The sequence below is a fragment of the Lontra canadensis genome, unplaced genomic scaffold (genome assembly GCF_010015895.1).
Source record: "Lontra canadensis isolate GAN:19392208 unplaced genomic scaffold, GSC_riverotter_1.0 scaffold90, whole genome shotgun sequence".
In the NCBI taxonomy this organism is placed as follows: domain Eukaryota; kingdom Metazoa; phylum Chordata; class Mammalia; order Carnivora; family Mustelidae; genus Lontra; species Lontra canadensis.
In genome coordinates, this window is record NW_022631084.1 from 517,885 (window position 1) to 542,319 (window position 24,435).

The window sequence follows — 24,435 nt, forward strand, 5'->3', positions numbered from 1 at the left end:
TTACCTCATATCTCTGGCTCAATTTCCTTATCTAAAACAATGGGTGTTATAGGAGATTATAAAGATTAAATGAGTTAGAAATCGTTTGGACCAGGATCCTGCACATGGTAAATTCTACAGCAGTGATTGGTATGTAGGACGAGGGTCTCCACTGTCGGTTTTTGAACAGGGAAATGGTATTGTTGAATTAAAGTGAGAGGCTGTCAACAAGGCAGGACCAGAGGTCCAGCTGCAGCGACTGTTCTTGTCAGGAGGCTGATGGTCACTGACCCGAGGGGTGTTACCTGTATCAGAAACGCTAGTGAGCTACTCATATGCAGAGAAACGGCTTGAAAATGGGGGGTGACAAAACTGTAGTTCAAAGATTCCATCCTCTGCCTCAGCAAACAAGCTGTGAACTGGCGGTTTGGAATTATGACCTGTAATTAGAAAACTTTCATCTTTTATAACCATCAGTTAATGAACAAACTGTAGGTACAGAGGTGGAATTTCAGACCAGCAGAAGAGGAATTTTTTTTTTTTATTCCATCCCACTGAAATGACACAATGTAAGAGTCTCCCTCTGGTCCCTGGTCTCGAGATTTGCAGGAATTTCCACCGGAAGTTTCCTGCCACGAAGTTGTCTGTGTTGTGCTAGATTATCCCGCTGGAGCCAAACTACAGAACGGTGAATATATAGGAGTCTGGGAAGAAACAGATGCTACATACATTCCAACAGCATAATTTGAAAAGAGTTTTAAGGAAAGGACCATTTTACAGAGTTGGGAGATATAACAAAGGTAATGCAGAACCCTGACGTGCAAACTTGGGAAGATCTGAGCCCCCTAGACCTGGGGTCGGGGGTAGGGGGGAGCTCACCAGAACCCAGAGAGGGCTGAGGACAGAAGCTGTGGGCTTTGGTACAGGGGACGCCCAACCAATGGTTCTCCCCTGTGAGAATGCATCCTGGACTTTCCTCTTTCCCCACCCTCCCGCCTCTAACAGTGTGCCCATTGGTGGAAACTTTCTGGAAGCCAGAAAGCCCATGAGTGCACTGATGCAGTCCGTAAAGCTCAGCCTTCCCAAGGCACAGAGCAGGTGGAGTCCAGGGAGGCATGGGCCTGAAGGGACAAATCATGGATGTCCTGCTGAAACAAAACCATGGCATCCGCCAGGCAGCCCATTTCGCTACTTTCAGAGTCAAGGTAATCTTATAAAACAGCATGATTATTATGAATAGTAATAATCGTCATAGTAAAATCGTGCCTTTTATCTATTGGGCACCCTCTGTGCCGGACACTGTACTCAGCTCTTTGCACGCTTTAGTTCACTCAATCTTCACAATATTCCCATAGTTAGTGTCACTGCTGTTTTACCAATTAGGAAAACTGAGGGGTTAGAGAATTAATTGACCAGCCCCAGGTACCACAGTGCAAAGGAAACACCTGACTCAAAATGTAGTCCCATGCTTTCTGAAGCCAAAGTCCATGCCTTTGTTAGCCCTTGAGTGAACAACTGATCTCTTTTATTTACACATTCACTTCAAGTGCTTTCTACTCAGTTAGATGAATCTATTTACATATACTTGGATATAAGTCAGAAGTTAAAGAGTCAGAGTTCAATTTACTCCTTCCCATTTCTGTCCCTTAAAATATTTCCCTTCTCAAAGTTCTCAGAAGTCTGTTAATGATATGGTATTTCTCCTTTTAAATTCTTTTTTTCTATGCATTTACAAATTTACATGTACATATGCAGTTATTCTATTTTTACATAAATAAGATCATTTTGTTTATAATTTTCTTGAACTTTAAAAAAATTAACTGATTTTTTTATTGATGTATAATTGACACACAATGCTCCCTTAGTTTCAGGTATACAACAGAGTGGTTTAATATCTCTATACATTATGCTCGGGGCGCCTGGGTGGCTCAGTCGGTTAAGTGTCTGACTCTTGGTTTTGGCTCAGGTCATATCTCAGGGTTGTGAGATCAAGCCCCATGCTGGGCTCCACACCGGGTGTGGAGCCTGCTTAAGATTCTTTCTCTGCCCCTTCCCTCTGCTACAAAAAAAGAAAAAAAAATGCTAAGCTCACCTGTCACCATATGACACTATTACACTATTACAAATACCATTGACTATATTCCCTCTGCTGTACATTTCATCCTTGTGATTTATTCATTCCATAACTGGAAGCCTGTACCTCCTACTCACCTTCACCCATTTTGCCAACTTTTTTTTTTACCCTGACTTTTTTCCCCTACTTTGGACCCCTCCATACCATAGTGACTTGAATTATTTTATGTGATAGCTTAAATACATATAGATATATAATTACGTAGAAAACTCCCTTGTGCTTCTAGGTCATATATAACTGTAAAAGCCAAACAAATTAAGGACCAACAAAATAAAGCATTATCAGCATTAATGTAACACAGTTTAATGTAATTGAAATGAAATTATAGATAGTTGTGTTTAACAATAGGATGATGTTTTATTTTTCAGTTGTTGACTTGATCCTTTTGATTTTGAGCATGATGGCCCATTTTTTATGTCATCAACATCATCATTATTTTTATCTTTCCTTTTGAACAATAAGCACTATACTCTCTTTTGATCCTATGGCTAATCTATGTAATAGAGCATGCCAAAACATACTGAAAATTTTACAAAGGACCACTGAGCAAAAATATTTTCCATGTATCTCTACAATTATGTGTTTTGACGGTAAACTTTTGCAAACTGGTTGGCACAGAAGGAGATACATACAAAAAATGAGCTTGCTTCCTAAATGGTACTAGCAATCATACCCTTACATCTGAACTACTGTGTCTGATGTGACCTGATTCTCCAATCATTATTTAGCTTTTGCATAGAACCCGATGAAGTCATTTGCCCTCCAGTTGAACTTGGTGCCTCGTTTCCATTCAAGGTCTGTCTCAATTCCTTCCTCATTAGCTTGGTGCTTTAGAGGATATTACTGCTCGTTCTGATGATGTCATGTCAAAATCCCAATTTATTAAGTAACTTAAGAAACTAAAGCCTCAGTCCATGAAAATGTCTTTCAGTTTTGAGTCTGATTGCAAATATCAATATTTATCTTTATAATTGGCTAAAATAAATCATTTAAATATAATAGCAGCCATGTTGTCATTTGGGTATGAAGATACGGCAACTCAGATGTATCCAGTTATGCCTATTAACACATAAAAGTTAAATGCTGTCCTTTCAGATGATCAGGTGATAGCTAATAAGCTGACTACGAACAGCAGTGCAAATATGCAGATACTGGAATTAGTGGCAGTTTGTGGGGATTTAGTGGTCATTCAGATTGACCCAGAATATGCCCGTTATTTTTTCAAGAGTATCAACCATATGAAAATAAAGAATTGAAATAATCCCAAGGTATTTGTGGGTATACTTCCCTCTCCCCAGTTATGTGTAAGTGAACATCCACAGTTTAAGAACCACTGTGCACCATGTTTTATGTTCCTTCGTGGGGGTATAAAGGCAATCAGGGTTGGGGGCAAGGAGGAAAGAATTGCTAGAGCCAAGAATTTATAGAGTTTCTGTCTGCTGCTGGCAAGGGAGCTGGTGTTAAGAAAGTTGGTGCTAAGATACTGTGATCTGTGTGAGTTTCTGCCTCCCCAACCCCCAACCCAAAAAGATATTTCTCTCTTCTTCAGATAGGCTTGGACTGAATTCTTTCTGTGATGTCTAGACCCTGAAAGATTAATGTCAACTTTCCAAGTTACCACTGCACCAGTTTGTACTGGGGCTTGAGACCCTGTTTCCTATTCCAAGGTATAATCATTTGCTGTAAAAAGTAAGAGGAAAATCCATAACTGTGGTTGTATGGTAATGGCCTCATGAATGTATTACCCTGCTGTATAACTCACCAAGGTGGTATAAGTGCCAGAAACATGTTTTGTTTCTAGATCTTTTCATGTGATTCAATATGGGTATATACCATTGAATGAAAAGTGTCCCCTTAACATACTAATTTTTCAGACTAACCAATAGTTAGGAAAAATACAAAGGGTTAATCTTTCCTTTTTCTCTCCTCTCCCCTTCCCTCTTTTCTTTCTTTCCCCCTCTCCTCTCCTAGTCCTTCTCTTCTTCCTCCTTCTTTATTTTTCTGAAAGATACCCTTGAGATTATCTCCTTTGATTTGGAAGTATAAAATAGATATTCCCAAGCTGATGGATCTCATTGGGGCAGAGTTACTGCTAGACAAGAATTTCCAAGACTCCCAGAACTATGCTAACCATACTAAGCATCTGCTAAGGGAGCATAAATCAATAATATATAAATAAACACTGAGCTTTAGAGAATACTTTATCCAATTAATAAATACAGAAGGAATGAAGGAAATCTAAAACTGCCATTGGGCAAATACCCTCATAATCACAGTTGCAGGCAAGATCCACTAATGGATAAATTCAGTGGGTGAAAGCTAGAGTAGAAACAGGTTATTAGCAAAATCTCAAAGTATCTGTTTAAAGGAAAAATAGTAACTTGCAGTGGAGAAACCCAGCAGATGCCACAGTAACCAAGTGGCCAAGGTCAATGTCACTGGCACTGAGACGTATCAATGTCACATACCTCTTCATATGATGCACTGAGGACACATCACTTTTATAGTAATCTTGTCAAAAAAAGGCGTAAAGCCCCTGTTTAATCATGAGAAAACACCAGATAGATCCAAATTGAGGAACATTTTATAAAACATCTGTCTAGTTCTCATCAAAAAGTCAAGGTCATGAAAGACGAGGATAGACAGGACTTGCCACAGGTTGGAAGAAACTAAGGAGCCAACTAAATGGGGTCCTGAATCAATTCCAGAACAACAAAAGGACATTAAAGGGAAAAAGTAAATACATTCAAGTAAGATCTATAGTTCAGTCAATAGTATTGTACCATGATTCATTTCCTGGTTTTGATCACTGTGCTATGGTTGTACAACATATTAACATTAAAAGAAGCTGGGTCAAGGGTATATGGAAATTCTCTGTACTATTTTTGTGACTTTCTGGCAAGTCTAAAATTCTATTATTTATTTATTTTTTAAAGATTTATTTATCTATTTTAGAGAGAGACAGAGAGAGTGAGAGGAAGAGAGAATGGAGCGAGGGGCAGAGAAAGAGAGAGAATCTTAAGCAGACTTCATGCTGAGAGCTGAGACCAATGTGGGGCTCTTTCTCACAACCCTGAGGTAATGACCCGAGTCAAAACCAAGAGTCAGCCATTTAGCCCACTGCATCATCCAGGTACTTCTAAAATTATTTGAAAAGAAAAAGTACTCAGAACAGAGACTCTCTTTTGAGAAGGGTAGAAAAAATTTCAATCTTTAGGACCATCTTTAGAGTGCCAAGCAAGTTGATGGGATAAAGATCTTTGCCAACATTTGTATCTTGTAGTTTGTGTGATGATGTGTGAGGAATTTACTGATTTTATTTTGTTCTCCCTTTTCCATGTTCTGCCAAAACATCCTGCTTTTCCTTGGTAAGTGTGATTTGAAAATTGTGTTGTATTTGTTATCATTATAAAATTCTGAACACGTATTTTTTCCTGCTGGGAACTCATTTCAAACTTTTATAGGGAAATAAAATGAGTTCTGCTTCCCCCCAGTTTATCGGTGGTAGTCTGCTTTTAGGGACTACATCTCATCTTTTTAATGAGTCGTAGTTGTGTCCAAATCTGGTAAAATTAATCAGCACATGTCTACCTACCACTTGCTGAAAACTCAGGACAGAGCTATAGCCCTTAGTGAGCTCACATTCTCTTTGGAAAAACAAGTCAACATGGAGAAAGCAGGGCAAACCCTGAAATGAAGCCCTGAATGAGGTTGTGGTGCAGAATTTAAGTGCTGTGGAAGGAGAGGGGGTGAGGGGGTTAGGGGGTTGGAATGTTCACAATCACTTTCCTGCATAAGAAATCATGTCAATATAAAAAAAATTATTTCAATATCAAAGCATCAAGTTGTACACATTAAGCATATACATTATTTATATGTCCAAGGTTATCTCAGGAGAGCTGTTAATAAAAAGAAATTATTTGAACTCAGTCTTGAATTGCAGGCAGAATCCCATAGATGGGGGAATTGGAAAGGATTTCAGGTAGGGAGAGAATAAGCCAGCAAGCCAGCACTCAAGTGACCATGACAAGCACAGCCTGCCTGGGAGAGCCAGTGGATGTTGACCTGATGTTTGATCAGTAGCCAATCAGTAGCAGGAAATGAGGGAGACTGAATTATGGAGATTCTTGAAAACCAGGTCAAGAATATTAGATTACAAGCCTGTAGCAGATAATAGAGTCTTCACATGTTTGGAAACAGGGAGTCTCTTGTAACGATCTAGATGGGACCCGAGGCCTTGCTAGGTTTGCAAGTTGCAAGTTGATTGTGGGGATGGAGAATGGACACGACACAGAATATATAGGAAACATTCAAGTTTTGATAAATATGAAGGAAATAGAGAGGAGTCGTAGAGAATGTGAGAATTTTAGGCTCAGGAAAGCGGATGCCAGTACTCCTGACAGCAGGAAATTCAGGAGGCAAACGAATTCAGGGGAAAAAGTCATCATTTTGGTATAAAGTTTGAGATATTATAAGAGATCTGAATGAAAATGTTTTAGTAATAGTTTTGTAAACTCGTTCATTCATTCATCCATTCATTGAAGAAGCATCATGTGTTTTGTGCCAGGAATTACGCTAAGTGCTGCATATAGTATCCCAGGGAAGTCTGGTAGAGATAGACATGTATGTTATGATTGTAGAGAGCATGAAAACGTTCTAGGAGCATCAAGGAAGGGCGAGTTTCTCAAGGTGCTGGGACTATGGGACTACAAGTCAGACAAAATATGGAAGATCCTAAAATGTTGAAGTCATCTGCAAGAAAAAATAAGTGGAAGCCAAGACCAGCTAAGTCCAGTTTTAATGGAAACAAGAAGGCCGAAGGTCAAGGTGTGAGTCCTGCTGAGACACAGAGAGAATAGGACAAAATCAAGTGTCAGCGACAGGGAGAAAGTACTGGAAAAGTTGCATGAGAATATGTGGTGGTGTCGCAGATACTGAAGAGAGTCTCAAGGAGTTTGCCAGTTCTTTGGATTTGGAAGCAGCTTTGAGGGGATGGTTTCAGTGGAGCCAAAGTAGCAGAGGTGGAAGAGGAGCTACAGAGGAAGTGAAAGTGGTAAGCACCTGTGTGAAAAGTAAGAAAAAAGAAACCTGAAAAATGGGAAAGTAACCAGACCGGGCACCAAGGGAGAGTGAAGTATAAAACCTTCTCCATTCATTTACTCCATTTAAAAAAAAAAAAAAAAAGTGCTGATTCAGTTGCAAGGTGCCGTGATGGCTACTTCATGTATATTTTCTCTTTTGTTCCTTACAACTTCTTGAGTGAGAAGCATCTGTTCAGCAAACATTTATCGAGGGCTACTTGGGGCCCCGTCTTGTTTCAGGTGATAGGGATACAGTAGTGGACAAAAATAGACAGCCCTTGCCCCTGTGGCACTTATTGTCTAAGGGGAGAATTGACATGAAATAAATCATGTCACACATTATGAAAAATTGAAAAAGGAACAAGGCATACTGTTATGGGACTTGTAATCATTCAAACAAGGCTGTGCTCCAGGTCACCTTTGTCCTGTGAACACACATTTTGCTAAACAAATTAATAAAGGAAAGGCCATGACATCTTTATGAAAAATGTTCTAATTTGCAGAGAAGTGTGCAAATGAGCACACTGGGTTTGCTGTAACTCTTAGGTCCACTCTGACTGTGGACTGATGTTAGGTGACTTCAAGTGGAAACTTGTTTTGCTGCCCTCCTGAATCTTTTGATCCATCTAAGGCATATCAAAGCCAAGAATTAGGCCAAGAGCATGCTCTGAAAGTAGTGGAGCTGGTGTTTAGCATCGAACCTGGGAAGCTGGCTCCCCTTCACCAAATGCTCCCTCCACCCCAGCTCCCCGGGGCAGCCTGGAATTTAGAACCCCAGACAGACATGTCTTACCAGGAGTAGGAATGATGGAGTTTCTGGGCACTATTTCCACTCCAGGCTCTGGAGTTTCCACTTGGTCTTTTTTTTTTTTTTATAGAGATTTTATTTATTTATTTGACACACACACACAAACAGAGAGGGAGAGAGAGCAAGCAAGCACAAACAGGGGGAGTGGCCGGCAGAGGGAGAAGCAGGCACCCCACTGAACAAGAAGCCCGATTTGGGACTCGATCCCAGGACCCTGGGATCATGACCTGAGCTGAAGGCAGACACTTAACCAACCAACTGAGCCCAGGCGCCCTCCCACTTGGTCTTGACACCCTATTTCTGTTTTCCTGGTTCCTGCCAATCCAAACAATTGGCGAGGTTATTTATTTTTTTTTGCCCAGATCTTGATCTTCATTTTTAACTTCTGCCCAATATACTGACATCACCTCTGGTTTTTATTTAAAGATTTATTTATTTATTTGAGAGAGAGAGTAGGAGGAGGAGGAGGAAGAGGGGCAGAGAGAGAGGGAATCCCAGGCAGACTCAATGCTGAGCAGAGAGTCCAATGTGGGGGTTGATCTCAGGATCCTAAGATGATGACCTGAGTCAAAACTAAATGTCAGACACTTAACCAACTGTGCCACCCAGGCTTCCCACCTCTGAATGGCTTCATTGTTTTTTTGTTTTTTTAAGATTTTATTTATTTATTTGAAAGAGAGTGAGGGAGAGAGAGAGAGGGAAAGCACAAGTGCGAAGTGGGGAGCGGTTTATAGAGGGAGAGGAAGAAGCAGACTCCCTGCAGGTCAGGGAGCCCAGTGCAGTACTCAATGACCCAAGCCAAAGGAAGACACCTTTTTTTTTTTTTTTTTTTTTTAAAGAGACAGTGAGAGAGGGAACACAGCTGGGGGATTGGGAAGGGGAGAAGCAGGTCTCCGGATGAGCAGGGAGCCAGATGCAGGGCTCGATCCCAGGCAGACACTTAACCAACTGAGCCACGCAGGAGCCCTGGCTTTATTGTTTTTTTCTAAGTTGGTTTCTGTCTCTGGAAGAGTCAGGATCCCACCATCTTGATAGATTTCACCATTTTTTCTCCTGCCTCTCATCTGGGAGGCAGGTAACTTTAAGTTTCCAAGACACACGACCATCTTCAAATCAGATCAATTTTTAAGTCTGGTTTGAGTGTTTCATTATGGTAATTAACCCAGAGTCAACCCAGGCTTTGAAGAAGTGAGAAGCAACCATGGTCTCCTTGTCATTTCTTCTCTGAGTTTCTCAATGTTTTCAGGTCTTACAGGTAAATTTGTCTTACAAAGCTTGTATCTTTGCCTGTCCATCAAGTAAAGTCACTGTCATGGTCAGGTTGAAAGTTATTCATTATTATACTTAATTTGGAAAAATATGGCTGTTAAATGAAAGGCATGATTACCGAACCAGAAACAAATAAAAACAGGGCTCCAATGCAGTCCCTTTTTATTTTCTTTGATCAGTGGGCTGTCGTCCTGGTCCAACCATCCTTAAAGTAGGGCTCAGCGTGTCTAAGTGGAACCAGTCTTTATCTGAAACTCACCAAAATCTAGCATCTTCTCCCTTATATCCTCATGGAGTTACCAGCTCATTACCTTTGATTTATTGGAGAGTCTGAAACTCTTGCCTGTAAGAGGGAACAATTTCCCTCACTCTCTGGTGTCCTGAAATGTTTTCTCCTTTCCTAATCAAGAATTTTATTAAGTCTTTCCTTCCCTTTCTAACAATCCAAGAACATCACCTGGAAATGACATTTTAAGTCTTCCATAGGTAAAGCAAGTTAACCGCAGTTAGGACAGGACTGCACTTTATTCTTGCACATAACTTAATGGTTTTTTTTTTTTTTTTGAGTTTTGGGGAGGGATGGTCAGCTCTGTTTATGAAATAATGTATTTAAAGGGGGGGTGATGGATGACTCTGTTGGTTAAGCATCTGACTTTGGTTCAGGTCATGATCCCAGGGTCCTGGGATGGAGCCCTGTGTCCAGGTCCTTGCTCAGTGGGGACAGAGCAGAGTCTCCTTTTCTCTCTCCCTCTGCCCTTTCCCCTGCTCATGCTCTCTCTCACTCCCTCTCAATAAATAAATAAAATCTTCAAGAAAAAAAGAATGTATTTTGGGGTCCAAGCAATATAACCCACTGGAACGGAAGAATGTTTATATTGGAGAATAAACTAATTTTAAGGTGGCCAATTCCTATTGACTCTTTAATATGTAACTCAGGCATCATCTCAGGTAGAAAGCCTTTGAATTTTTTCCACCCCCACCCAAGACACTGGCTGGGCAAACCAGGATGGTATGGTCGCCCTCTGTAAAATCCCGTCTAAAAAGTATAGTCTAGGGGGATGATTGGTACGGATGCTCAGAAGGAGATGCCATTTCACCCCATGGTGAAGCACATTCCTCTGATACAGACTGCCTCCGTTCAAATTCCAGCTCTCTCAGTGATTGTGTAACCTTGAGCCAGTGCTTCACACAATCTGTGCCTCAGCTTTCCCGCTTTATAGAATGGGGGTAATAAAAGTATCTCCCTGAATGGATTGCTGTGAGGATGAATTGAATTACCTATGCAAAATGCTTTGAGTAGTGCCTGACACATAGAACGCTGCACTTATGTTACCCTTTGTCATCATGGCCTATGGCTGGCCTAGCCGAAGAGACAGAGTTTGAACTGGAGCTGACAGGTAAGTGTGACTGGGTAAAGACAGCTGGATGCCAATATGTATATATGGCTATAAAGATTAGCACTAAGGTGGCAGAAATTGTTGTTTTCATTTCTTTTCTACTGGTCTCCATCCATTGTATTGGGTTAGGACAGTAATTCTCTGGGGTTCGGCCAAGTGGAAATTAAGCTTCACTTTCCTGCTGACCTCCTGGTAGACATTGATGAGTTGATCATGGATTTCTGTCCAATGAGCTGATTCAGCCTCAGAATGTTTCTCAACACACCCTCCAGGAAGGCCCTGCCAGTGACCAAAGAACCAAAAAAGGCAAAAACATATGTGTCATTCCCAGGTGAGTGTCTCATCTTATAGCAGAGAAACCTGGAGCCCTAGAGAAGCCAAGTGAACCACGCAAGAGGACAGGCAGCTACCAGAGCAAGAACGAAAACCTGGGTTTTTCTGGTCTCCGGTTAGCATTTATCTTTTCATCATCCACCACTGGTACTCATTTTTCTAGTACATGTTATCACTTGGTTAATTTAGTTTCTAATTAGAGTGACTTCTGTCACCAACTACGCTGGTATAGCTTTGGATGGTTTAAAAATATGTGTGTGCCTGTATTGTCGAAAGTTCATGAATAACAGAAGTAAACCAGGGATCATCTAAGCAGTCATGAGTAAAAGTTTATTGCGCATACATCGAAAAGACGGTTCTCAAACTGAGAGCACTTGAACCAAAACATGGAATGAGGCTCAGGGGTGCACTTTTTTTTGTTTTTTTAAGATTTTATTTATTTATTTGACAGAAAGAGAGAGACAGCGAGAGAGGGAACACAAGCAGGGGGAGTGGCAGAGGGAGAAGCAGGCTTCCCGCTGAGCAGGAAGCCTGATGTGGGGCTTGATTCTAGGACTCTGGGATCATAACCTAAGCCCAAGGTGGACGCTTAACTGACTAAGCCACCCAGTCATCCATAAGGGGTGTATCATTATAAAACAAGTTACATAGTAGAAAAGCAGTGACTCTGTATTCTTCACAGTGATTGGTTTATAGTATAATTTTCTTAAATGATGGGGAATTGGTTAGTCGTTAACTCATACCAACTTTGGGAAACTGTTCTGCTTATGATTTCCAGAGGCATAAGCAAGAAATGACCTAGTCAAGTTAATCCTGCAATATAAGCTAAATTAAGCTTTGCTTCTATGACTAAACTGGTTTTGTCCGCTCAGGGAATTTTTAAGGCTGGTCTCCGTTTGTTTTAGATTTCTAACAATCTCTTGTACTATGTATCTATTATGTCAAGGACAGGTAGTCTCAGGTAATTAAAACAAAAGGAAGCAAGGTGCAATCCCGCATCCGCGGGACGCCTGGGTGCCTTCCAACTTGAGGGTGAAATGGAGAAGCCTTATGTGCACTGCTGCAGGGCTGATGACACTATCTATCTGGCTTAACCGAATTATGGTGACCTGATCTTAGACTCAGGTTGCAAATGAAAAAGCTCCAACGAGCTCATCAGCGGCAGATTGAGTGTACTTAGAGCTTTAAGCCTAGAAGCATAAATTGTGATATTTTACTGCTCTTAAAAGATGCATGCTGAAATGATTGAAGACATCATTAGGTGGAGAGGAATCCGGCGGGGAGTGTGATGTTCTTAACTCTTTAGCACTTTAAGCTCTTAAGGGAGTGTTTAAGTACTTTGACAGAAAGCCTGTAGGGAAGTGATATTTGTTACGATTAAGACTGTGTCTAGAGAAGCATGGAGGCTTGACCCTGTCATAGACATGTTTGGGGAAACTAGCAGGCGAGAGTTCAGTGGAGTGTCCAGCTTTAAACTGGATTTTAGTGACTTAATTAGCACTTAGTGAAGCCCCCGGTACAGTGGTTCTTAGTCTAGGCTGAATATTAGAATCACCTGGGGAGCTTTTGAAACTACGAGGCTGGGATCCCCTTCAGGGATTTTGGTTTAATATTTTGGGTGGGCCCAGGCCCTGGTGGTTTTTAAAGCTCCCACACAATTCTAATGTATAACCGCAGATGAGAACCAACCGTGTGGTCTTGAGGAGCAAATTCATCGATTAGCCTTTAAAAATCCCCCTTCTTTCTGCAGTGAGCATGCCGGGATTGCTGTGAAGGAAAAATGTAGGGGCAGAAGAGTAGTTACAGGTAGGAGAATCTAAGGGAGGGTCAGTAATTTCTCAAAACCTTCACCTACTCATTCAGAGTTTAAAAGCTCTCCTTAGAGGTGAATTACTCAACACAAATTCTAGGGACAGGTGATGTGTGGATATAGGACTCTATGCTTCCCGACCCGGAATTGTCAAAAGGCCTTAATTTATTCATCAATCAGCTCATTGAATGATCTTCTACAAAATTACATGGGGCCAAAAACACACTCAAAAAATAAAACACATACATACACAAAACACACGGTCTGTGCTCTCTGGAAGCAAATAGCGCAGGACTCCGGAGGAACCCACGTAAGAGAGACACAGAACATGCCTATCTGGGTAATAGACTTTTCCTTTTTTCCTCTCCTTTGGATCCAGTTACTCCTTCTGGCTCAGGAAGTACAATTCCTGGCTGGGAGGATGGTAATGCCTTTGCATAACAAGGTGTGAAAGATAAGCTACTAGAGGTTACATGGATACTAGTTGTTAGCTAGAGGAGGAAAAGAACCCAACCGCTTCCCTCTTTGTAGATTCTACTTAGAGCCTGTCCTCCTGTCCTCAGTCCTTTGTGTTCATCCAGTGATGAAAACCGAGGTTGCTGAGAATGACAGTGAACCCTTCCGGGGGCTGCAAGTAAGAGTAGGCTGGGGGAGAGCCCGGAAAAGGCATGGGGGGGCGGGGTGGGGGGGTAGGGGAGGGGCTGCAGAGTAGGCGTGGCTACTGAAGCAACCTACAAGCTGAATCCCCCAGGGAGGCCTTTCCTGTAAACCCACCACACCTTCAACCAGCTAGATTTTCTCAACTGAATCTGAGGTAAAGGACTGATCGCTCTTTGGGATTTTGTGTGTTTGTTTGCTTGTTTGTTTTTATTTATAGACTGTCCTAACTTTCTCCCATAACAATGATGATTACTGCGAGGGTTACAGAGGCCATGGAATTTCAGAGAAAGGTCAGGTTCTTATCAGTAACCTGGGAAAGCTTCAGGAAGCTGAGAGGCTGAAAGTCACTAGAATTTCAGAGACTGTAGACTTTTTAATTTGAAGATTCTCTGGAGAGACTCAAGTCCATTCCCTAATTTCTAAGAAGGTTATCGAACTTTGAAAAATAGTGACATAGTGGGGTTGGGATGGGGTGAGACGGAGTGAAACTTAGAAGCCAGGCCAAAGGGGAGGGAAGACTGGAGGACGGAGAGAGGATCAGTTGCCTGATTATTCATAGGATTTTTTTTTTTTAAACTATGGGCAAAGGTGAACTATTTTAACAAAAGAAACTGAAATATTAATATGAACAAGATGTAAAACATTTGGATATGGCTCATGTTAGGAAAAAATATATGAGATTAGGGAAATTCTTTGAGGGATGAAGGTGGAAGAGAGGCATTACACTTTACTTGGAGGTGTGACTTTCCCACTGTGAACTCAGAAAACATGGGATAAGCCTCCTTCCATTTTCCTTCTTCCCTCCCCTCCTCCAATCTCTGACTCTGCTTCCTCCTTGTCCCTTTCTCCAGTCTCATTGCTGAGTGGGAATCCAAGCTGGGTGACATGGGGCTCTCCTTTATTGCTGCTTGCCATCCAGGGAATTTACCCACTACTGTGTGTTTGTGTGTGTGTGTGTGTGTGTGTGTGTGTGTGTCTGTGCCAGGCAGAGGCTGGGAGGCTGGGACCTGGGGCACTCTTTCCTCCATTTTGTAGTCTCCCCTCCCCCACAATCAGACATCTGGGTTAAGTGCTGCCTCTGTTAGGAACAAAAAATACAATAATAAAAAGCAGGAATTTGAGTTTTGAATTCCATCTGGAAATGATTAGAAGTGTGAATTTTGTTAATGGAATACGTCATCATTGTTCACAAAAAAGCTACAGAAATAGGCTTTGCCATTATAGTAAAGGCAACTGTAATTTTATTTTGGAACTGCTTCTGCCTCCTATTTCCTCATAATTTCTAGCCAAATAACTGAAATTAAAAATTGGTCAGCCGTGCTCTGATAACACTACTATTAAATCTTCTCAATACTATTACTTTCACTGTTGTCAGCAGAATAATTCAGGAATGAATCAAAGAGAACTCGAGCCCTGAAGTTTGCTTTCAGAGTGTTTTCAAGCTCTAGAATTGGTCTTGGGATAATTTAATCCCTAGGAACAACCAGGCTACTGAGATTTGGTTAGTCCGTTATGATGATGCAAAGTACCTAGAGAATAACATTCTGTTTCGTGGTGGAAAATTGGAGTCCTTTTTTCCAGTCAGAAGTATAAGGACTCTTGATGAGATACAGTGGGAAAAATTGAAAAAAATATATGAAGCTGGCTTCCTTCAGCCTCTCCTAGGATAGTTAATCAGCTCCGGAAATAACTTTACCAAAATGAGAAGAAGTTTCTTTTGGAGTTTAAAGAAAAAGGTTTTGGGTATTTAATGGAATTACTCCTTTGCTCTGATCTATAAGTAAGATGTGTTGACTTTCTGGATCCACAATATATGTCAAATCAGGCCATCTGTGTCTCTGCTTCTCTTGTTGCCCCCTTAGTTCAGCCCTCTTCTGCATGGGGTCTCCCCGCTCTGACCCCTGCCTCTCCCTCCCACCCTCACACAACAGCCAGTGTCCCTCTCTTATTGGGTGAGATAACCTCCTTCCCACCTCATCTCCCTGCCTGCCATCCTACAATGAGAGAAGTTTGGATTTACGTCTCACTGGGTCCCCAAAGTGGGCAACCTTCCCTGATTTTCTGTTGCTTCCTCTCCAGCACCCTGCTGTTCCTTTCATAAGACCTTACCACAACTCATAAATATTTTGTTTGCTTATTTTTTTTCTTGTCTCATCTTGTATACCAGATTGTATGACTCATGAATTTGGGAATGTTCTTGTTTCTGTCTCATTTATCTTTGTTTCCCAGTGGCAAGCTCAATGACTAGAACATAGTAGACTTTTTCTCCAGCATTTTTTTTTTTTAAATAAACACTTTCAAACAGGGGTGCTGGATGACTCAGTTGGTTAAGCATTTGCCTTCAGCTCAGGTTGTGATCTCAGGTTCCTGGGATTGAGTCCTGCATTGGACTCCCTGCTCAGTGGAGAGCCTGCTTCTCCTTTTCCCTCTGTTGCTCTCCCATGCTCATGCTCTCTTTCTCTCTCTGGCTCCCTCTCTCTCTATTTTAAATAAACAAAAATCTTAAAAAAAAACAAACAACTTTCAAACATGCAGTAAAGTTAAGAGAATTTTACAACAGACATGTGAATACCTGCCACATAGTTTCTACTAGGCTTTCTTCATCAGATATCTATCCATCTCTCCATTCCTTTATCAGTACATGGTTGGCTTTTAATATGTTTGCTGAATGAATGAATGAATGAATGAGTGCTACTCTTTTGGTTGGTAGATGGAAGCTGTTCATTCTGAGATTGGCCCAATACAAATACTGAGCTTCCTTATTTCTGTGTGGATACAGGGTATGGGCAACTATGTGATGTGCTCTAGAATGTGTACCTGCTAAGCTCTGTATTATGCACTGGGCTAGATACTGGGGACTGAGAAATAAGAACAAATTTCCTGCCTTCCAGGGGCACATGCTTTGCTAGAGAGAGAATCTAAATATGGTAATAATGGAAGAGGAAAGAAGTAGAAGATGAAAACTAGTGATTTCTTTTTTTTCTTTTTTGTACACGCAACTTATTAACAAAGACTGACCAGTGTTATCTTGGTGTTATAACTGCCTGATTTCTCAGTATTTTGTATTCTTTTGTTGCACAAATAGGTAAAAGCAGTTGTTGACTTGACCAATATCAGGGCAGGAATATTTTATGATTCCAAATTTAGTGAGTGACAAAGGCAAGTCCATTTTATTTTATTAAAGATTTTATTTATTTGATGGAGAGAGAGAGAGAGAGTGAGCACTTGCAAAGTGGGCAAAGGGAGAGGGAGAAGCAGGCTTCTAGCTGAGCAGGGAGCCTGATGTGGGGCTGGAACCCAGGACCCTGGGATCATGACCTGAGTGGAAGGCAGATGCTTAACTGACTGAGCCACCCAGGTGCCCTGCAAGCCCATTTTAACCATGAAACTTTTGACTATCTTTTTTTTTTTTTTTAAGTTCCATGATCACCATTGAAATATACAAATGACAGAAGGAAAGAAAAAGCATATAAAAAGTGTTTGTTATCTAGGCTAACGATGGTCACCATAAAGAGCATCTCTGCCTAATAGCAAATTGACAGAGCAGGCACAACAGGTGGGCTTTTCTTCCCTTCTGCGTGCAAATAGGTTTTTTCCTCCCATACTATGTTTGATTACATTTGTTGAACCCTCAGAGAAAATGCTTACCTTCAAAGTGACATCCTAAGACAGTGCTGTGCAATATCCTTTATGAAGGTTTACTGTGTCTCTTCACGTTTATTTTAACTCTTATTTTTAGAAGGAGGATTTTAAGAAGGTCAAGGAAGTATCTTTGTAATTGGATTCCAAGAGTACTTAGCAGGGGTCCATGTATATAAGGGTGTTGAATCATTGTGAACTGGGAATGTGTCCAAGTTCATGCTTAACTGCGAATCCTCTTTAAATATTTAAAAGTGAAAGCAATCTTTCAAAATAGGCATATAGGCCTGGACAGCGTAGAAATGGGTGAACACAGTACCTGGATAAGCAGCAAATGTGGAAACTGGGACCTGGGCTTCTGTTCCTCTGACCTCAGCTGTCTCCTTGAGCCCTTGCCTCTTTTAATCGATGTGGTTCTGCTTTCTAACTGGCAGTGACCCCATCCCATCATCTTTGATTTGCTCACGTTGTCCTCCCATGAGCTTGCATGTGGCACATACTTCTGGGACCCAAGCGGCCCCGCCCTGGATTTGCTTCCTTGCTTTGCCTCTAGGAGCTGAAAAACCTTGAACAAGAAATGCCTCTTTCTAAGTTCCACATACCTGTAACTGGGAGACCTTAATATCTACTTCAACATGGAAAATGGGTTCACTATGGAGAAGAACCTTGATAAATGTTTGTTTTATCCTGCTGTTTTAAGATCAGTTGTCCCGATGGATTAGTAAGAAAAGATAAATTTGGGGACAAATGTGGATGAAAGCACCTAGATAGTGCAATATGAGGAAAAAGCAAATCTGGAGGTGAGTATTTTATTTACAAAATTAAACCTAATTTTATTTTTCAAAAATCAACAAGTCCAGGTTCAGCTCTGGTTTATCTTTAGAACATGTGTTTTTGGTTTTGCTTCATTTTGTTTTTAACAAACATGCACATTAATCAGGCATGCCAAAAATCTTTCTCTCTAGCCTTCCTTGGAAATGTTTTTTCCATGACACAAACATGGGTGCAAATATTGTCCAAAAACTATTTACATTTTTACCCTCAGAATTACGAACTTTAATATTTATTGAAAGGAAAGACAGACTGTAATGTCTGGTCTTTGGCATTCACATTTGATTCAGCAGTACAATTAAAAACTTGTATTTGTTTTTAAGATAAACACTTTGAAGGAAATTTAATAAATCTTGTTTTCACTGTGCAAAGGAGCCACTATATCAAAGCATTTAACTGGAGCTGTCGAGTTCCTGCTGGTAGAATATTACTTCCAGCCTATTTATTAGCTTTTCTTCCTGTAGCCCAATACATACTCCCCCCACCACCTCCACTGAGTGAAATCACAGAAAGAAAGCAGTTTCTTTTCTCTTCCCCCCTCCCTCCCCAGCGTCATGCAAGGCAAGGTTCAGCCCCACAAGTCACAATATCTGAATTTACTTTGATTATATTTTGTTCCTTACACTTAATATTTTTTGTATTATAATACTTACTGGGTTATCTAAAATCAACATTGTTGATTTTAAACTCTTATAAAGCCAGACTTTTAGAGGCATTTGAAATAATTCATGAACCATGTCTGAAAAGAGATAATTGCCTCCAGCCTATTCTTTTGCACTTGAAGTAAAAGAATTTTAGGTATCAGCAATTTATTAGAAAATAAGACTTTAGGAGGCCCATATAATTTATTCATGTCTTTTTATATGTTGTAAACAAGGATAGGATACTTTTGACAGGAGCTTTTGAACAAAATTTTTTTTAAAAATATACCCTTTAGTACAGAATAAGTATCAAGGGAGCATTTTAAATGATTCTGGTAGGTTTCTTATGAGCCGACTTTTCAGAAAAATTTTCTATGAAATTTCCTGATTAAAAAAAAAATCTAAAGTTGTAGGTTTCAGTTGAGAGAATATGGTTGGCATGTGAGGTAAGATGTTTCTGTTATATGGTTGATGCACAATGTAGAGTGTATGAAAGAACCTAAAAGGCATCTATCCCACATTTCAGGCAAGATATAAGAGTGCATAGAGAAGAGAGCTTTTCAGAGCAGACAGTGAAAGAAGACATAGTATTCACATAAATCGGTAAGTTGTAAGCAACATATACATAGGCAATGCCAAGTCACAGAATGCAAACAAGATCAATTCGAAATTGTACTGTGATAGCCACACATTTTGGAGAAAAATTCCCAAGCCAGACGAATGTGGATTGGGATAAAAACATAGGCGGTGTACACCACCATAGCAACAATGGTTAGTAAGATGGTATTGAACATAGATTGCTCCCAGGGCTCCAGGACAGCACAGCAGCTAATGATTTGGTATTGATAGTAGAGCCAGGAGAAGTAGTCCTTCACACGCTTGAAATCCATGGTTGGCTCCTTCAAGCTGCGGAAAGTCTGTCCTGTTAACAGATCCGAAGAAAAATAAAATGAGGAACCAAATACAGACTCTCCTTAGAGTTTCATGATCTCAGCATGTTAAAACCTTTGAAAGAACGTCAATGACCACTGGATGGATTGTCTATATGAATATTATATAGAAATAATTCACAGTATATTAATCATAGGAACTCATAATATTGCCACTATGAATAATAATTCATATTAGGATTAATGGGAGCAATATTATTAATAATAGTATTATTTATCTAAAAATGATAATTGCCGGTGGATAGTCTAGTGAAAATACCTAAAAATCAAGGCTAACCACATTTTCTTTAGCTATGTATGTAAAGAGAAGTGTGAATATTCTGTTTCCTACAACATGTATTCTGGAAGAAGATTTAAAGAACGGTGTGCAGAAAAGAGTTAATACAGCAAGCCTGAGGATGCTATCTTTATAAGGGTCTGCTTGCAAGTTTTTGGCCCTCAGCTGGCATCCGGGAACTTGGCTTTTGGAATGTTCTCTCTACTCCCTAATGGATAAGGATAATTCACTATGCCTAAACTGTGCAAACACCATAGTTTTTGGGAATACATGATTTATTTTGGAAGTCTGAAATTTTGGTGATCGTTAGGCAGAGGGTATCCACAGAACCAGCCTGAGTAAGAATCTTGAGGCTGAGTCTCTAATGAGCTGCTCTGGGCAGAAATATTGAGTATGTATCACTGTACTTTTTGCTAGTGGAGAAAGCAGCACACTTGGTCTGTCCACTAATGGGAGGCAGAGAGCATCGGAAGCCTATAAATGGATTTTTTCCAATTCTACCTGTATCTTTCTTCTTTGCCGATCCTGTTGTACAACCTTTCACTGGAACAGTCCTTATTAGTCTGCTGTAAGTGTAAATATATATTCAGCTCTGTGAGTCTTTCTAGTGAGTCACTGAGTATGTGGGAGGTCTTGGGGACCTCTGAAACAAATGGGAAGCCCAAAGTTGGGTGATAATTTGGGTTATGGGTAGAGAATTTATGAAAACCTTATAAAAATGTTTGTTGGTCCCCAGATAGAATTACACTTAAAATCACATGCATGTAAAACTTCCTAGAAAGAAGGGCATCTGTTATTTCTTAAAAAGATTCTTGGGAAGATTCCATAAACTTTCACAGACACTATGGGAATATAAGCTGACCTTTGTGCCCCTTCTACTTACTCCTAAGAATATCATGGTGCCACATCATCTAAGTCCACTTTGACTATGTTTACTATTCAAATCACAGTTAAAGTTTTTGAAGATCATTTCTATCTTCTGACCTAAAAATATCTTTCTTTTCTTTGATTCTCTTTGAGTAAAGATAAGATGTTTTGCTCCATTAGACTATGTACTCCTCAGGATATGGGGAAAACTTTCATCATCCTAAACCCTGGCCACAAAGATGGTCATAAGTAAATATGTACTGAATGAATGAGTAAATGAATGATGAGTAACCAACTTAAAAAAAAATTATAGCTCACTGACAGTTCCAACCTAAGTAGGATATGGTTAGCTATTGTTGACTTTCGACAGCTTGGCTTTGATAAGTAACTCTTTCTGATAAGGGTAATTTCCACAAAAACTTAAAATGGAAAGTCTTTGTGTTACCAGGTTATGATTATCTATAATAATGGCCAGGATAATCCAAATAAGTAGACAATACAAACTGAAGTTGTTGTACTTTCTTATGAAAAGAAAAGTCAGCCTCCCAACTGTCCTAGAAGCCAGAGTGGGAACTACGTAATTGGATTGAAATGCCTTGTCCTGGTAGGTGGACCTTGATTAAGAAGTCACTTTCAACATTCTTTTTAAGTCCTAGCTCTGGTTGCAGAGAAAGAGCAAGGCCAATAGAGTTAGGTCTCAGAGGGAATGAATGACAGAAGTGGTCATTTCAGTGAGCAATATTATCTAAGTAACCAACATTTTCTACTGATAGACCAAAATGGAGAAAATTAGGAGGTATCACTATTTGAGATTTTAGACTGTCCTACTAGACAACTGTATATTTCAAACTAACCTTAATCGTTAAATATCTCACTCATGGCTACCCATATTTGCTTCCTCTTCATTACCTAGATAGGGTTCAGGGTGGCACTGGGTAACCATTCCAGAGTGTGAGAAAACATTCATCAGGTTTCATGTCCAGGCTGTAGGAAAGGTGGGAGACTGATGGCTCAGACAGGCCCAGACCCTCCCCTTAGGAAGCTGGGTCCAGTTGAGGAGACAGGTAGCAATCAAGTGGTATACACAAATATGTAATTATCAACTACATTATACCTTTAAGGAAAAGAGTATTGTATGAGATGCTGTGGGAAACCTGATCCAGTCTCAGCAAGTCTTGGAGGAAGAGATGCTTTAGATAAGATCTGAGGGATGACTGTAAGTCATACAGATAAAATGGGTAGTGTGGGGGCGGGGAGAATGGCCAAGAGAGGGATCAACCGATGTTTGTGCAAAAGTTAGAGGTGGGAAGAGGTTTGACAGATGTTTGTGGGGCTCAGGGAATGGAGCCATAGATATATGGGGATGGAGAGTGGGAGTAGGAGAAAACTTAAGAGAAGGGAATGGCCAGAGTTAGGCCAAGCACTGCAGGGCCTATTTGGATGAGCTAAGTACTTTGGCTTTATCCTATGAGTGAAGGGGGCTGTGGTGGGTTTAGGAGAATAAGGCATTAAGTTCACATGGACACATGGCTTTCTCTGCATTCTAAAGCCAAGTTGAAATGATTTTAAAGACCAGACATTTCAAAAAATCTATACTCCTGCTGTCCCAAGGGCGTTACTCATTCAGAATCAACCTTCTACCAAAAATCTGCTTAAAATATTCTGAATACTCTTTCACTTTTATAAATGAGATAAGCTACTCATTTAGAAATGCCATTGACTTTTTCTCTCTACATTTTAGCTTTTAAAAATATACATAATTAATTGCCTGGTCATAGCTTTCTCTTCTATTTTTTTTTTTTTTCAAGTAGTCTCTACACCCAGTGTTGGGTATAGCTTTCTCTTTTAAAATTAAATTTCTTGCTTGAGCAGCCCTGATGGCCACCTTGACTGCAATCCTATGAGAGACCTTGAGCCAGAGGCACACAGCTAAGTTGCGCCCAGATTCCTAAGCCACAGAAACTCTGAGATAGTCACTGTTCATTGTTTTCAACTGTTAAAAACCCATCAATCAAACAGGCAAACATTAAATCTGAAGCACACCAACACGCATTACACCTGGATACCTGGTAAGACTTCGGTTGTACACTACTAATAATTTAAAGAATCGAGATTTTAAAAGCTTTTCTTTCCTTGCCAGTTTTCCCAGGCTCCTGTGTCACTTCCTACTCTCTCAGGAGCCAGTTCGGACATGCAAAAGTGCTTGTACCATTGGATATTTCTTCTTGATTTGTTAAAGGTTAGTTGACCATAGAGTTGAAGATCCATATCTGGGCTCTCTAGTCTGTTCCATTGATCTATGTGTCTGTTTTTGTGCCAGTGGAAAAGAGACAGTCTCTTCAATAAATGGTTGCTGGGGAAATTGGACAGCTATATACAGAAGAATGAAACCTGACCATTCTCTTACACCGCACACAGATAAACTATAAATAGATTAAAGGCCTCAGTGTGAGGCAGGAATCCATCAAAATTCTAGAGGAGAACATAGGCAGTAACCTCTTCAACATCAACCATAGCAACTTCTTTCAAGACACATCTCCAAAGGCAAGGGAAACAAAAGCAAAAATGGACTTTTAGGACTTCATCAAGATAAAAAGCTTCTGCCCAGCAAAGGAAATAGTCAACAAAACAAAGAGGCAACCCATGGAATGGGAAAACGTATTTGCAAATGACACTACAGATAAAGGGCTGATATCCAAGATCTATAAAGAACTTCTCAAACTCAACACCCAAAAAAACAAATAATCAAATCAAAAAATGGGCAGAAGACATGTATAGATACTTCTCCAATGTCTTAAGACACACAAATGGCTAACAGACACATGAAAAAATGTTTATCATCATTAGGCATCAGGGAAATTCAAATCAAAACCACATTGAGATATCACCTTATACCAGTGAGAATGGCAAAAATTGACAAGGTAAGAAACAACAAATGTTGGAGAGGTTCTAAAGAAGGGGGAACCCTCTTACACTGTTGTGGGAATGCAAATTGGTGCAGCCACTTTGGAGAACACTATGGAGTTTCCTCAAAAAATTAAAAATAGAACTACCCTATGACCCAACAATTGCACTACTGAGTATTTACCCCAAAGATACAGATGTAGTGAGAAGGGCCACATGCACCCCAATGTTCGTAGCAACAATGTCCATGATAGCCAAACTGTGGAAAGAGCTGAGATGCCCTTCAACAGACGAATAGATAAAGACGTGGTCCATATACACAATGGAATATTACTCAGCCATCAGAAAGGATGAATACCCAACTTTTGCATCCGCATGGACAGGACTGGAGGAGACCATGCTAAGTGAAATAAATCAAGCAGAGAAAGTCAATTGTCATATGGTTTCACTTATTTATGGAACATAAGGAATAGCATGGAGGACATTAGGAGAAGGAAGGGAAAAATGAGGTGGGGGGAATCGGAGGGGGAAAAGAACAATGAGAGACTATGGACTCTGGGAATCAAACTGAGGGTTTTAGAGGGGAAGGGGGTGGGCGGATGGGTGAGCCCAGTGATGGCTATTAAGGAGGGCACGGATTACATGGAGCATTGGGTGTTATACGCAAACAGTGAATCATGGAACGTTACGTCAAAAACTAATGATGTACTGTATGGTGATTAACATAGCATAGTAATAATAACAACAATAATAATAAAGTGTTTGTACCACTACATCTTACTTCAGCCTCCTGAAGCCTAAAACTCAATAAAAGGCATTGATTTCTCCCCTCACTTTGATTCTTTTTCCCTTATT

The 24,435-nt window shown here is 40.4% G+C and overlaps 1 protein-coding gene across 2 annotated transcripts in view; it reads right to left on the reverse strand.

The window, feature by feature from the left end:
- Window positions 1-18,142: 18,142 nt before the first annotated feature.
- Window positions 18,143-24,435, reverse strand: part of SPTSSB (serine palmitoyltransferase small subunit B) — a 31,876-nt gene continuing 25,583 nt past the window's right edge. For both annotated transcript variants that reach the window (XM_032836074.1, XM_032836075.1), the window contains one exon: window positions 18,143-19,504. In XM_032836074.1, coding sequence (XP_032691965.1) covers window positions 19,242-19,472 — 231 coding nt within the window. In that variant the 5' untranslated portion in view covers window positions 19,473-19,504 and the 3' untranslated portion in view covers window positions 18,143-19,241. The remainder of the gene's footprint in view (window positions 19,505-24,435) is intronic.